This window comes from Phacochoerus africanus, chromosome 15, assembly GCF_016906955.1.
Source record: "Phacochoerus africanus isolate WHEZ1 chromosome 15, ROS_Pafr_v1, whole genome shotgun sequence".
Taxonomy (NCBI): Eukaryota; Metazoa; Chordata; class Mammalia; order Artiodactyla; family Suidae; genus Phacochoerus; species Phacochoerus africanus.
In genome coordinates this window covers 37,869,620-37,883,275 of record NC_062558.1, presented here as the reverse complement: position 1 = coordinate 37,883,275, position 13,656 = coordinate 37,869,620, and the positions used below count along the sequence as shown (strand labels likewise).

General features: G+C 53.9%; 1 protein-coding gene across 3 annotated transcripts in view; it reads right to left on the bottom strand.

Annotated features, from left to right (window-relative positions):
• The window catches only part of TBX5 (T-box transcription factor 5), a 53,550-nt gene extending 40,634 nt beyond the window's left edge, over positions 1–12,916 (bottom strand). For 2 of the 3 annotated variants that reach the window (XM_047761361.1, XM_047761362.1), the window contains exons 1-5: positions 9,980–10,119; positions 8,124–8,308; positions 6,354–6,448; positions 4,130–4,249; positions 3,233–3,380 (exon numbers count right to left, since the gene is read on the bottom strand). In XM_047761361.1, coding sequence (XP_047617317.1) covers positions 3,233–3,380; positions 4,130–4,249; positions 6,354–6,448; positions 8,124–8,270 — 510 coding nt within the window. In that variant the 5' untranslated portion in view covers positions 8,271–8,308; positions 9,980–10,119. Of the gene's footprint in view, positions 1–3,232; positions 3,381–4,129; positions 4,250–6,353; positions 6,449–8,123; positions 8,309–9,979; positions 10,120–12,274 lie in introns of those variants that run through there. The other variant, XM_047761364.1, reaches the window with a different exon arrangement.
• Between the last annotated feature and the right edge of the window lie 740 nt (positions 12,917–13,656).

Here is a 13,656-nt window from a genome sequence, read left to right as displayed (position 1 = left end):
ACAAAAATACATACAAAGAACCCCCCCCCCAAAAAAAAAAAGCTCAAAGAGATGCAAAGGAAAAGACCAAGCATTTGCAGAACTGGAATAAAAATCACAGGTTTGGTCTTTGTTTGGAGAATGTGCAAAGTGGAGTCAATGAAAAAGAGAGAAAAATGGTGGGGAGGGGGGCTTCTAAGGATGTGTGATGGGGGAGGAGAAGGAAGCACCCCCACCCCTAATATGGAACAGAAGCCTGGCTGCCCTTGGCATTCCCTTCCTCCAACTTTACAACATTTCAGGATCCACAATCGGAATTATCTCCAGACTTGGCCCCAGACAGAACTGCGGCATCTCCTTTGGGGGGAATGTTTTTCTCCTTCCTTCCTATCTTCTTCATGGTTAGAGAAGAGTCCTGAAGACAAACGGGGTCTCAGTGCTGTAGCAGTACTATTAGTACAACCACCATTGTCAATATCAGCAGGGACCCTGCACGCACCACATTCTCGCTGGAGCAGAACTATCCAGAGAAGATGAACATCCTTACTAATAAAACAGAGTTTGTGGTTCTGATGACACTTTGCTTTTGATGATCCTGGGAGGCTGGTATCGCTAATATTTATCAAAACGTTCTGATCTATATCCACTGAATGGAGGAACAGCCGCGTTTCCCTAGATGAAAACCTGGCCTGCTTTTTCCCCCGGACCGCAAACTGAACGGCGGAGGTAGTCTCCGTGTCTTCGATTATTTGCACCGATGACCCGACCCGCGGCAGGGTTCTAGGGCCAACCCTTGAGATCCGCCTGGGGAGGGGGAGGAGAGCGCGGCGCGGCCCGGCCCGGCCCGGCCGGGGGAGGGGGGAAAAAGCTCGGGACCCCGGGGCTCCCCGACCCCGGGCTGCTCGGCTCTAATCTCCGGCCGCCGCGGCCCGGTCGCCTCCCTGGCCGATAGCGACGCCGACCCGGGCGGCGTGGCGACAGAGAGACGCAGCGGGGCCCCGCGGGCCGCCGCAGCCCCCGGCCGGCGCGGCCATCGTCCCGGCTTAGCCAAATTGCTTTGACGGCCGGGGACAGTGTGGAGACATCAGCGCGAAGACGATCTAATGGCCCTTAATTTCATTAGGGCAGCTCTGGACTCAAAGTCCGGGTGGGAATGCGCGGCAGCTGGGGAGTCCGGAGGAGCTCAGAACACGGTTCCCTAGTCCGCCGGCGCAGAAGGACCCGAAACTCTCAGGGGCGCCACAGACTCGGTTGAGGGGCTGTGCATACGCTTTCCCCAGGCGTCCACCCCAGCGCGACCCCAAAGGCATACCCAGGACCGCAGAGGGAAGGCTAAGGATCAGGAATGGGATGGAGGACAGTGGTGCTTCCCAGCACCCAGGTTCCAGGAGGCCCCCATAAAGGGACATGTAGCTGGGACCTTTATAAAATGGTTCCAGCACTTAACCTAAAGCAGCCACTCAGCATCCACAGGTACACAGCACTACCGGCCAGCCAACGCCCACACAAGTTGGAGGTCACATCTGTGGGCTGGGGTGCCCCCCAAACTGGCCACTGCAGGCAAAACACCTCAGTTTAAATACAAAGGAGGCCCTGCATCTTGCCTAGAAAGCCCCACACACACACTGGCCCGCCCCATATGTCCCCTTTGCTCCCTTCCTACTGCAGGGAAACAGAATGGGCCTGCCTTCCTTCCCTCTTCCGCAGTGGCCAGCAGTCTAATCTCACACCAACCACATGTGGAGCCAAACTGAACGCATCAGTGGCAGTTCGTGGTCCTCTTTGCAGCTGGGACCCTGCAGGCTCAGTGCATCAGTCCCAAAGCCCCACAAAAAAAAAAAAAGCAGATTTCTCATTTGGACCCTCACTAACTGGCCGCCTTCCTGGTTAAATGCATTCTCATCCAGTCTCCTCACATCCCCAAACTGGGGAACAGGGTTTGTCTGTCGATTCTCTCTAAAGAGACCAAGTGGCAGGACAGAGACCACTTCTCTGGAATTAGAGAAACCTAGCCTCAAATTTCTGTTCCCAAATGCAAGCCATATGACCTTAGGCAAGTCACCTTCCTTCTGCTGGACTCCTAATTGCAAAGATGTGTGGGCATTTCCATCCTTCTCTTTAGGCTGCTATAAGGATCAAATACCCTAAGACAAACAAGCCCATTTGTACATGGAATCATCAAACTAAGGTTTTGAAAACACTGTTCTGTCCTGGTGATTCTTTCCAATGAAGAGATTTAGGGACATTTGCCCCTAAATCAGTGTTCTATTCTTTTTCTTTGGGGAAGAGAGGGTCATACCCTATGGAGAACCTGCTAGAAGCTACACACTCTCTTGGGGGAGGGGGGCATGCTCCAGATCCTGCAGTTTCAGTCAGTTCACCAGGCCCCTCTCTCTTGGGGCCAGTTCAGATTCCAGGTGTAGGACCCTGATCTGGGTTTGTCTGCTCTGAGCATGGTGGGAGGAGCTGGGGAGAGCTGGAAGTTGGAAAAAACAGATAAACCCAAGAGTATTGAGCTAAAGGGGACATAGGTTCCGGAGTTTGCCCCTAGTGGGTTGGTTTCCCCATTTGTAAAAGAGGAAACAGAGGACCTAGGGTCTTCCTTGCAGCTGTAACATCCCCAAAATACCATCCCAGGATTTGGAAGGAGGTAGGTAAGGTCTACGGCTCCCGCCAGTGGTCCAGACTCTGTGGTTTGTGCTGAGTACCTGCTGAGCTAGAAGGCCCATGTTTTCTGCAGGACCGAAACACATCCCCCTGCCTCTAATCACAGATGGGACTGAACAAACAGGAATTCCAGGCCCGGAAGGAACAGCTTTAGTCACCCCCCCACGACCCTGTCCCTCAGCAAAGGCGGAAGGGTTGGGGGCTGGTAGCAGGGATGCAGGATGAACCCCAGGAAAGACACACCCAGAGCATGGACCACAGGGAGGACTGCCAGGAGCAGAGGTCGAAGCAGGAGAGAGGTGGAGACAGAGAGGAAGCGTTAGAAGGTGCAAGAAATAAAAGAAACGGAAAGAGAGATGAGGAAGAGGAAAAGAAAGGGGACAAGAAAAGAAGACCAGGTCAAGAAAGCTGAGAGAGAAAAAGTCCAACGTAGGTGAAATGGAGCACAAAAAGAAGCATGGGTGGGCACGAGGAGCCGAAAGAGAAAGAAACTCCTGGAGAAGGGAGTGGGGAGGGGAGAGGGCAGGTGAGAAAGAGAAGGCATGGGCCTGAAGATACAAAAGGAAGGGCTGCACGAGGTACTCACGTGCCCAAACGGGTCCAGGTGGTTGTTGGTGAGCTTGAGTTTCTGGAAGGAGACGAGCTGCCGCATCCAATGCGCCCCAGTGGCCGGCGAGTCCGGGTGCACGTAGAGGCGGCCCGGCATGGCAGGCTCCGCTTTGCCTGTCACAGACCTAGACCAAGGAGAGGTACCACCCGCCTAGTCTTAGCGCACCGTGCGGCTGCCTGGTTCTTGCACCAGGTGAGAGCTGCTAAATATAAGAATAATCTGAAAATGACCTGACCCCCAGGTCTTGCTCGGACATCTGCAATGCCAGATGCCCAGAAAGCCTGGCCTCAAAGCATCTCTCTGCCCATGAAAAACTGGCAGGTTCTGGAAGCCTGTGTGTGCAAGAAAGTTTTGGGAAAATGCCTTGTGGGCTTTCAAAGGTGGGGGGGAGGGCTTCGTCTTCAAGCCTCTGACTCTTAGCAGCCTTGGGAGCAATGTACCCAAGGAATGAGCCTCTTCTCTCTTGCCTGTTTAACTCAAATACCCCGGGCCGATTTTGCAATTTCATAAAAAAGGCATGTTCAAAGCAGGTAACTCATAAAAAATAACTGTTAATGGTTTATGCCCTGAGAAATAGCTCCAATGCTTAGTAACAATACCCTTTTTAAAAATCCACAACCCACTGGTGCAGGAACAGATGTTTATCAGCTCTTTCCTTCCTCTAAGCCTCGGTTTTCTCATCTATAAAATGGGGGCTAATGACTGCTATTTATTTCTTCTTGGTGAGGTCAGGAGGATGTAGTGGAATGGGCAGCAAAAACTTCTAGCACACAGGACGAGCACCAAAAAAATGTTTATTGGTTCAGGGGGGAGAGGGAAGTTTGGTTTGCATATTCCTCCCTGCCTTCCCCACCTGCCAGCACTGGTGCCTACCATTTATTATCGGCGAACTTGTATCTGTGGTCATCGGCAGGAACGATGTCCATAAGGAGAATGTACTTGGTTTTGGGATTAAGGCCAGTCACCTTCACTTTGTAACTGGGAAACATCCGCCTAGGAGACACGGGAGAGGTGGGAGGACAGAGACAGAGATGGGAGGGAATTAATGAAAATATTCTGAAGATCAAGTCCACAGATTTTCACGAAGACTCCACCTTTTGAGAAACGTAGAAGAGAAAAGTAGCCCCTGTCCTGCTCTTGCCAAGATCCAATCCAGGTTTCCCATCAAATTATGGAGAGGAGAAGGGCCAAGCGATGAGAAAAGCAGGCTAGGACTATGCCTGTCTATAGGAGGAAATAGAAAGCAAGAGGTGAGGGCTTCTAAAGACTGGTTTTGAAGAAACCCTGAAAGGGACCCCACATTTAAACCGTTGCCAAATGCTCATTTCAGAACCAGACACCTACTCTGTTTATCTGGGGGCAGGAAAAGACTTATTCGGTTTAAAAAAAAAAAAAAAGTTAGCTTCCTCCGCCCAGCCAGGTGCTTTGGCCGCTATGCCCAGCGCTACGTGTCACGTGGGCACAAAGGTGGGTGCGCCCTAGGACTGTAACCGCGTATGGGTACCCACACACCTTGCGCTGGGGTTTCAGTCTTCCACCCGCAAGGTGTGTGACCTCTGATAAGAGTCTGCTCTCCCGCAGGAATTTACCCCTAAATGCCCAATAACGTCTCCAAGGCGCCTGGCGCTCTTCCTGGGAGAAGAGTCTAAACGCTTGGGCCCTCTGCAAAGAAATCTCATTTCAGAAAGACTCTGCCCTGCGCGAGGATCGGGTGGGTGGAAGGCGGTTGCGCGGTCCCGCCGAGCCCACTCCTTCTCCGGGCACCGGCGCCCTCCCCATCTCCATCCCACCTTGGGAGGAGGGGTCCCCCGGCCAGCACGCCTTCCCAAGGCTGGCCGGGGCCAAAGGACCCGTTGCTGGAACCTGGCTCGCTCTGAGATGGCGGGAAGGGGTGAGCGGAGCCTTCTCCCTCTGCCCTTGGAGCCTTGCCTCGCGGTGTTTATCTGCCCTAGCTAGCGCGCCTGGAGGCGGAGGCGCTGGAGGCTTCGCAGGCCTTTTATAGTTAAATCCCCGCCGCTCAGGGTGGGGGGAAAATGAGGCCCTGGCCGCGTCTTTCGTTCCCCTGGCGGAATAGGAAGAGGACCTTAGTTCTTTGGTATAAACAAAACGCGCCTCCTAGTTCACGCGGGCCGAACGGGGGAGCAGCCATTGTTTAATTTCAAATAATAATAAATGTCACTGTTGTCAGTTTATTGCGGGAGGCTTGGGCTGGAGAAGGGGTGGGCGTCTGCCGAGGCAGCTCCACCCACCCCCTTCGCACCGTCGGTGGCTTGGGCCTACCGGCTCTTCCGCCAGCCCGCAGCAGACTGGGACTTTCTGCCCTTAGGGACTCGGAGGGCCTGTCCAGCACCAGCAGGGATGTGGCGAAGCTGTCCCGGGCCTGGGCGCATGGCCGGACACACTGACACGCTGAGATACGGAGCTGCACAAACCCTCCCACCCCCTCCGCCAGAAGTCTCGCATTTCTGACTAAAACTCAGCGAGCTTTTAAGAGGGTGAGTGTCTTGACCAAACTGTTTATCGGTGTCTGTATATAGAGCCCCGCCGAGCCCTGGTTCAGTTTCAAAGGCTTTGCCTGCTTTCTATAAACAATGAAAGAGGTAACGAATACATTCAAGGATCCCGAGTTTGGCGATCCGGTGAGACTCTGGACCCACTCCAAGGTCAGAGAGGGTGGGAAGGAATCAAGCCTGAGATCCCAGGAAATCCAAAGCCCAGTGTCATCTCTGTGTGTCTGTGCCCCTCTCTGTTCTGCCGTTCGCTCTCCCACCTCTGGTTACTGACCCACCCAGATAGCACAGCCTCTCTAGCTCTTGATTCTTCTCATATACCAGGTGGAAGAAACACCCAGTTTCCAGGGTTTAACCTTTTAGATATTCCCACCACCCCACTGATGGAGATGGCTGGAGGAAATCTCCGTGACTCTTTAACCAGAATCGAGTCTAACAAAATACATTCATTTTCTTTCTCTCCTTCATTCTCTCTCTCTCCCCACTTCTCTCTCTCTCCCCTCCTTTCTCTGGTCTCCCACATCAACTTTCTTCTTCATCTCTCCCACAAGTTCCCTATGCCTCCTCCACAGAGGTGACCATCTCACCTGCCAGCCTTGGTTATGATCATTTCTGTGCCCACTTCGTGAAATTTCAGCCACAGTTCTCTTTCATGGAGAAACACCTTGATCCCTTCCATGCCCTATAGGAAGGAGAGAAGAGTCACACAGATAAGCCCTCGAGGCAATGAGCCTTCCTTCTTCAAACTCCCCGAAAACACAGAGAGATCTCTCCTCCTTCCACCAGGAGCCAGTGGGCTTATAGCCTGAAAACTGCCCCCAGTTCACTGCTGCAGCATCTGGGCTCTGAAGCACCCATAGCTCTTGCCCGGGAATCCCTCTGTATGCTTGGTTGGAGAGAGGTCTTAACCCCCCACACGTACAATGCAGAGCTGTCTCTGAATGCCAACAAAAGGCTAGGGAAAACCTCAACCATCAGGGTGTTCCAGAATCTGCATAGGGAGGATGGGGCTGAGAAAAAATGGGACCAATCTTAATCTGATTTAGCCAAGAGGCAGCTAAAAGAAAAAAGAAACAAACAAACAAAAAGACAATCTCAATCTCAAAAAAAAAAAAAAAAAAACCAGTCAGGATATTCTTAGGTAGACATCAAGATGTCCCCACACGAAAACCTAGAGATGTGCAAACACTGTACACATGCATGTTTATTCTCACCATGGCATTGCCTATATAGACATAGGTGCAGTTTTAATTTTTTTTAATGTTTCCGTAGTAGAATAATTTCCCCCAGTCCCGAACAAAAGTGAATTCACAAATGTCTATATTAACGCACCTCCTGCCCCCCTCACATCAAGCTTCGTTCACGTCAAGCTATTCTGATTATGGGCACAGCGATTTAACATTTCCACTTTCAACTATAAGTTATTTTACAAAGCCAAGGCCAAAAAATTATATACAAAGTTTTCGTTTTGCAATAATTTGGAGACGTCGAATAAGTAGATACGTTTTTCTGTGAAAGAAAACCTCTGAGTTTCTGAAACTGTGGGCCCACTGCTAGCCACTTCTCTATAATTATACTCACATCTTTCTGAGACGTGAAGGGCAAAGGAGAGAAGCAATGAAAAGCCAGGAAGGACATCGAAATCCCATAGAAGGCTTTTAGCTACGCGCAACTATCTCTTTTGGCCAAGACACCCCGCTTCCAACCACCCGACACCCTATTTTAAAATCATCAAGCTTCTTCAGACGATGCCTTGATCGCCCAGGGCACCCTGGTGAAGGGCGCAGAGCGAAAGGCGAGGGTTCATCGTTGGCCAAGGCCAGCTTCCAGCCAGGCGAGCCCTCGGCTGCCCGCACCCTGGCAGCCCAGCCCTGCGCGCTCCTCGCCACCCGCCGGTCCGGCTGCACCAGCCCTCCAGGCTCAGGCCCGCCAGACAAATGGGGCTGCGCATGGGGCTGGGCGGCGGCACGGAGGAGGCGGGCGGAGGCGAAGGCTGCGAAAGATCTGAAGAGGGGTCAAGCCATCGCTCATACTGGCCTGAAGCGGCCGCTGACCCAGCCCTTAATGAGGCGTTCAGGCCGAGTTTACACCTAGTGCAGCAGGAAAGGAACGATCTGGGCCATTGTTCACTGGCCCCAAAGAGTCAGATCATTAAGGCTCCCCTAACAACTTCAATGTATTTCAAAGGTCCTCTGGCCAGAAAGATTCATCTTCACAATAAAGTGAATCGGAGTATCCTGGCAGTTAGGGAGGCACACAGAGAAAGGTGGGATTGAGGAGGAATAAAAAAGAAAAGGGACAATTACAAGCCCTGGGCTCCCCCCAAGCACCTAAAAGAGAGGCTCTGGTCTTCTTACCTGCTGGGTGAAGGCGGCCTGCGGGGACGACGGGGACTTGCTGGGGGCCCCTAGCCCACTCTCGGGTTTTGAGTCACAGGGTAGATCCTTTGAGTCTGGTTCCAGGGGTGTGTGAGCCAGGCCAAAGCCCTCGTCTCCGTCGGCCATGGTGAGCCCAGGGCCCTGTGACCGCTCTGGGTCCTGCTCTAAGGACAAGAAGGAAAGAGAAAGACAGATGGGAGGGGGTGCAGAGAGAGAGAAAAAAGAGAAGGTTGGAAACACAGTTCTGGTGACAGGAGGGAGCAGTTACTAGGCTGCCACCAGCAGTTTCCAGCTACCAGCACCTCCTTTCCCTGCTGAAGGAGGCTGCAGAAGGTCCTATTACTATTATCATTACTATTACTTTATGACCACGCACCACCTCTTGCGAAAGACCCGCGTCAGACCGGGAGGAGGGGAGGCCCGCATCTCCCCTGCGCAGGCTCCCCCTGATAAGTGAGCTGCCCGTCAAATTTGTCTGGACTTCTGGAAGAGCCAATAAAGATAAGGCCTGGGTATTTTTGGAAGCCATTGGGTACGAACCAAAAACAAAACAAAACACAAAGCTAGTGCCCTTCTGAGAATTTTTTCTCCTTCATCAAATTATAGGAGCCAGCAGAGCCCTGTTTATTAAATCTGGCAACAGGAATAGTTTTCTGCAGGAGGCAAAATGCCTGAAGTAACCCGCCTCTTGCAAAACCAAAAACATAGGAGGTGAAAGATTTGCAGACCCAGAGACCAGGTCTGAGAATTCACGTTCATCTTTTATCAGCTAAAATTAAAAGTCCTTTAATATTAAGAGTCCTCTCCCCCCATCGCACACACCATAAGCAACTTGAGAAATAAAAAGTAGCCAAACAGAAAGGGGCAAGAAAGCAAGCCGAGCAGCAGCTGGGAGGGAGGCGAGGTGCTGGGTGCCTGAGGCCAGCATTCAGCCTCCGGCCTGGGGTGCATTCTCCTTTTTTCTCTGCTCTCTAGCTGGAGAGGGGGGTTTTGTTGAGCGGCCTGACCAAGGGGAGATTCTGCGAGCTTCAGCCAAGCCTGGCTTGGTGGAACTACAGGCCCAAACTCTAGGTTAGTGGCCACAGAGTGATTCCCAGGTAAATCCTGGGCTTCTGGTGTGGAACCGGCCACTGAAGTCCACGGGGGTCCAACACAACGCGTGCAATGGCCCGGGTTTATGGACATGTGAGGTTGGAACACTGGAAATAACAGTTGCAGCGCTTCAACCCCGGAGGAGCTTGCCTTCTGCTCTGATCTCCTCTACGTTCACAAGTAAGGATTTCCTCTCTCCAAACCCGGAAAGACTGGGAAGGAGGCACAAGAAATGCCACCCCCCCCAGCATCTTAGCAGCTGCTACACCAAAAGGCTGGTTCCCACCCTGGTCTGCAGCGGCTGAAGACCCAGAAATGGGGTCCGAGGCCTCCTTCACCACGCCCTTGGGGTTCGGGGGAGGCGGCAACAGGAGCCCCGAAGCCTGCTCACAACAAAAGAAAGCGGGGCTGGCGTCCCCCACGTGCGCTCCCATTCACCGCCGGCCGAGGGGAAAATCCCACCCCGAGCCGGGTCCCGGGAGCTCGGGGCTGGAGAGGGCCGAACGAGATGCGGTTTGACAGAACCAGGCCGCGCGTCCTGCAAACCTCCGCGCCGGCTCCCGCGGGCCCGGGCCGCCTCCTCGGCTCCACGCGCCGGGCAGCCCCGGGCCGCGCAAAATCTCCGCGAGCCGAGCCTTGGAGAATCCCGGGCAAGGCTGGAGTGCAGCCTTCCGCGCCTCCCCGGGCCGACTCGGCCAGCCGGCTCCCTCCCGAGCCTCCCAGGCCATCTACGGAACAGTTACCTCGCTCGGCGGCGAAGCTGGTGCATTCACCGCACGCCTTCTTGCTCCTAGCAGGGAAGCCGGCGGCGAGGCGGGGGCGCGGGCATGGTGGCTCCGGGGGTCTACTCGAGGGGCTGCTTCCCCAGACCGGCGGCTAGCGCTGCCTACAAAGGAGCACCCACCGGGGGAGCCTCGGTAGCGACTGCCCACAGCCGCCACACACCTCCTCCGCTTTGCGCCCGCTCTCTCTCTAGACTTCAAGTTGTCAGGCGCCAGAAGGGCTCCGAAAAACGCAAAACAGCAGCCTCTGTGAGCACCCCCAGCAGTATGATCTCAGTGCCCAGCTTCTCCCTTGCACCCCAGGGAGGGAGAGAAGAGAGAGCCCTGAGAATGGTGGAAGTCCTTTCTGAGCGCAGCTTTCGGGGTTAGAGTTCCGGAATCCGAGGTAAGTCGGTCTCTCTCTCTCTCTCTCTCTCTCTCTCTCTCTCTCTCTCTCTCAGAAATACAAGCCAACTCAGCTGAGGTCAGTGACGCTGGGCTGCCTTGATGCTTACAAAGTACTGAAAATGCCTATCCAGCTAGCTCCCACTGCACATTCTCTGCCTCCCTCTCCCTCTCCCTCCCTCTCTCTCTCCCCCTCTCTCTCTCCCTCCCTCCTCCCAGTCCCTTCCCACTCCCTCCCCCAACCACCTTTTCCATTAGATTTCCCGAACACTCAAATCACCACAGGACTCTCAAACCCAGACCTCGAGATCACCCCCTCCTCTCCACCCCCTTCCCAACCTCCATCCATCTCTGCTTCTCGGAGCGAGGCTCGGTGGCTGCAAAAAATCCCGCACAAATCATAGCAAACCCCGGTCGGCTTCTGCCCGGGAAGTAATCACGGTGACACGGGCCGTGCAGAGAACGGAGCCTGAACGCACTAGGAGTGCACGCACACACGCCACCAGCAGCCTCCTCTGCAGCCTTGCCAGCGTTCTCCCTCCACCGCTGACCTCAAGACGGAGAGCTGCCTGACCTCGCCTGGCCCAGCCTGCTGCTGCTAGCTGCCCTGACATCACCCCCCCTCCCCACTCATCACCCCGACTCTCGGTGACTCCGGGGTGAAGGCAGGGTGAAGGTGCCTTGGGATGGGAGCCGAGATCAAAGATGCCAAGAAATCGCCCTTCGCTCCCACCCCCACCCTCCCAGGGCCACCAGACCTCCCTGGCTGGAGGTGTACACAAGGCAGTGCCCAGTATTATTAAAATAATCAAACAGTCAATGGGGGCTGGCTCAGGTTTTCATCTCCACTCCCTCCCTCCTCCTCTCTGAAATGTATTATTTTGAGGGTCGAGTTGAAGAGGTCAATAGAAGCGTAAACACAGTCAGTAGGTCTTAGCCTGAGCAGACCCAGTTTGGAAAACCAAGAATTAGTGCTTGGAACAAATGTCAGGGTTCCTGTTCTGTTTCTCACCCACGTCTCCTTCACCTGGTTCTTTTCTGGGGCTCTGCCTAGAGATTCAGGCCTGCAAGCCAAGGTCTGGGGAGAGGAACAGAAGGAAGAGAACTGCCCTGGAGATCTGAGGCCGCCTCGGTGTAATCCTCTCAGACCCTTGGAACTAAAATCCCAAGGCAGGCCTGACACATCGCTGCAAAATTCTAGAGTGGATCGTCCAATCCTAAAAAGTGGGACAACCAGGGAGAAAACCAGCCGGAGCATTTGCTGCAGTTCTCACTCCACCTTCCAGGTTTGCTTTCAAACAGCCTTTTGCCAAGACAGTTTATTTATTTGTGAAAACACCCTCACCCTTCCAAAATGTCAGCTCCGAGGACTTTGGGCTCGCTCAAGGGGCGACCCCCGGCCAAAGACAGAAAACAAACATGGCTTCAGGATGAGCCTGCATCTCGGGCAAAAGGAAGGGGAAATCCAGAAAGCGCTCTCCAATCCCTTTAAATTCTCAGAGATTTGCGGATAAAATAAATTCCCATAAATAATCTGCAGGCCCCTCTGGAGAGGGAGAATCTCTACTCCCCCAAGTAACTGCCTGGCCAGATTTGCTTAGCTCGTGAAGTGAAGATGCTTCGGGCCACCAAGCGAACCAGGGATTTTGAAACCTCAAGGGGGAATCTCCTCTTGCCAGGTGACACTGGAAGGCAAAATGCAAGCAAGAGAGTGCATTATTTCACAGAGAAAAGTAGCAAGGGGCGGGGGAGGGGGGGGATCCAGCAGGGCTGAGTTGAGACGGAAAGCGGAAAGCCAGGAGGCAGTGGGCAGGCAAGTCCTAAGAGAATCCTTTACCCCTCATCCCCAGAATTCTCCAGGGCGACACTCACCTCCAAAAATCCCACCTCTTCTTTCCAGCGCGGAAGCCAGTGAGTGACGCCTGGCTAGTAAGGGGTTGTTCAGGTGAAGAGTTTAGAAAGGACCCCCCAAAAGAGACCCCCTCTTAGGGCAAGCCTTCTTCCAGCGTCTGTCAAGAGTAGTATGTACCTCCCAGCTCACAGTTGGTTTGTGGTCTTCGACAAATTAAATATTACTGTTTATTACCAGGCATACCCCAATAAAATAAAGAGGCAACCAGGCAATACGGGCTATCTCACCAGCCGCTGCACCTATAGGACTTGGAGACGTCACGAGTCACGCAACCGAACCGCGAGCTGTCAGGCTCGACTGGGGGGCAGCGGCGGGAGGTTGATTTCTCTCCGTCTTCGCCTATCACTCCCGGCTGGGTCTGCACAGCCACAAGTCCCAGACGCCTGGGCCCCGGGAATAAATAAAGAAATAAACAAATCTAACGCTCTCTGGGGAAATGGGGGTGGCGGACCTCAGCCACGAATGGAGCCAAGATCGATTTTCTTAGGGAGGGGGGAGGAGGGCTTTGGGCTAAGAGAGGTGGGAGCTCACCTCAACCCAGGGATTGGAAAGAAATCAAGTTGGGGTGGTGGGGCAGGGGAGCCGAGGTCTCTTGCAGGAGGTAAGAGTGTTATTATTAAAAAAGATTTTTTTTTTCCCCAGGAGGAGCTCTCAGCATACGTGAATTGAGGCGCCTCTCTAGCTGGTTAAGTTTGGGACGCGATAACTCAGTGTCCGCCAGCGGACTTGCATAGAAGTAATCACTGGGTTATCGCGGAGCGGGGGAAGAAACAGAGACTTTAGGGAGAAGAGAGAGCCCTGCGCAGTGTTTCTTGCAAAGAAAAAGTCCATTCTGCGAATCCTCCTCTAGCTAGGTCGGGGATGCAACCCGTCCCAGCGTGGCCTGGCGGGGGCGGGGTGCGAGTGGGTGGTGGGGTGGGGATGGAGAAGGGTGATTTCTGCAGAGAAAAATCAGTACCAGGTCCTGCAGAGGGACGAGTCGCTCTATTTTGTTTTGCAATAACGATTATTCTTGTTACTGGTCTCATCTATGGGCATAACGTCTAAGCAGCCCCGCGGCGGTTGCGCACAAGGTTTTGCGCGCAGCTGGAAATGCTCTATGTACCGTTGCGAAACGTACTGCATAGACGCCCCCCGCGACGCCGAGAGGAGAGCTAGGCCTACTCTGCACCGAGCCTTCGAGCTCCCGACCTTCCGGAAGGGTAAGTTCCTCGCCGAGGGGTCCCGAGGGAGCCGGACAACGGAATCTGGACTTGCCCCCTGCTACGGGCTTCGACCCCGGGTTGCGCGCCTGCCCAGCCCCCAGGGCTTCCCGAAGCTTGGCCTAGCTCCTGGCCCTGGC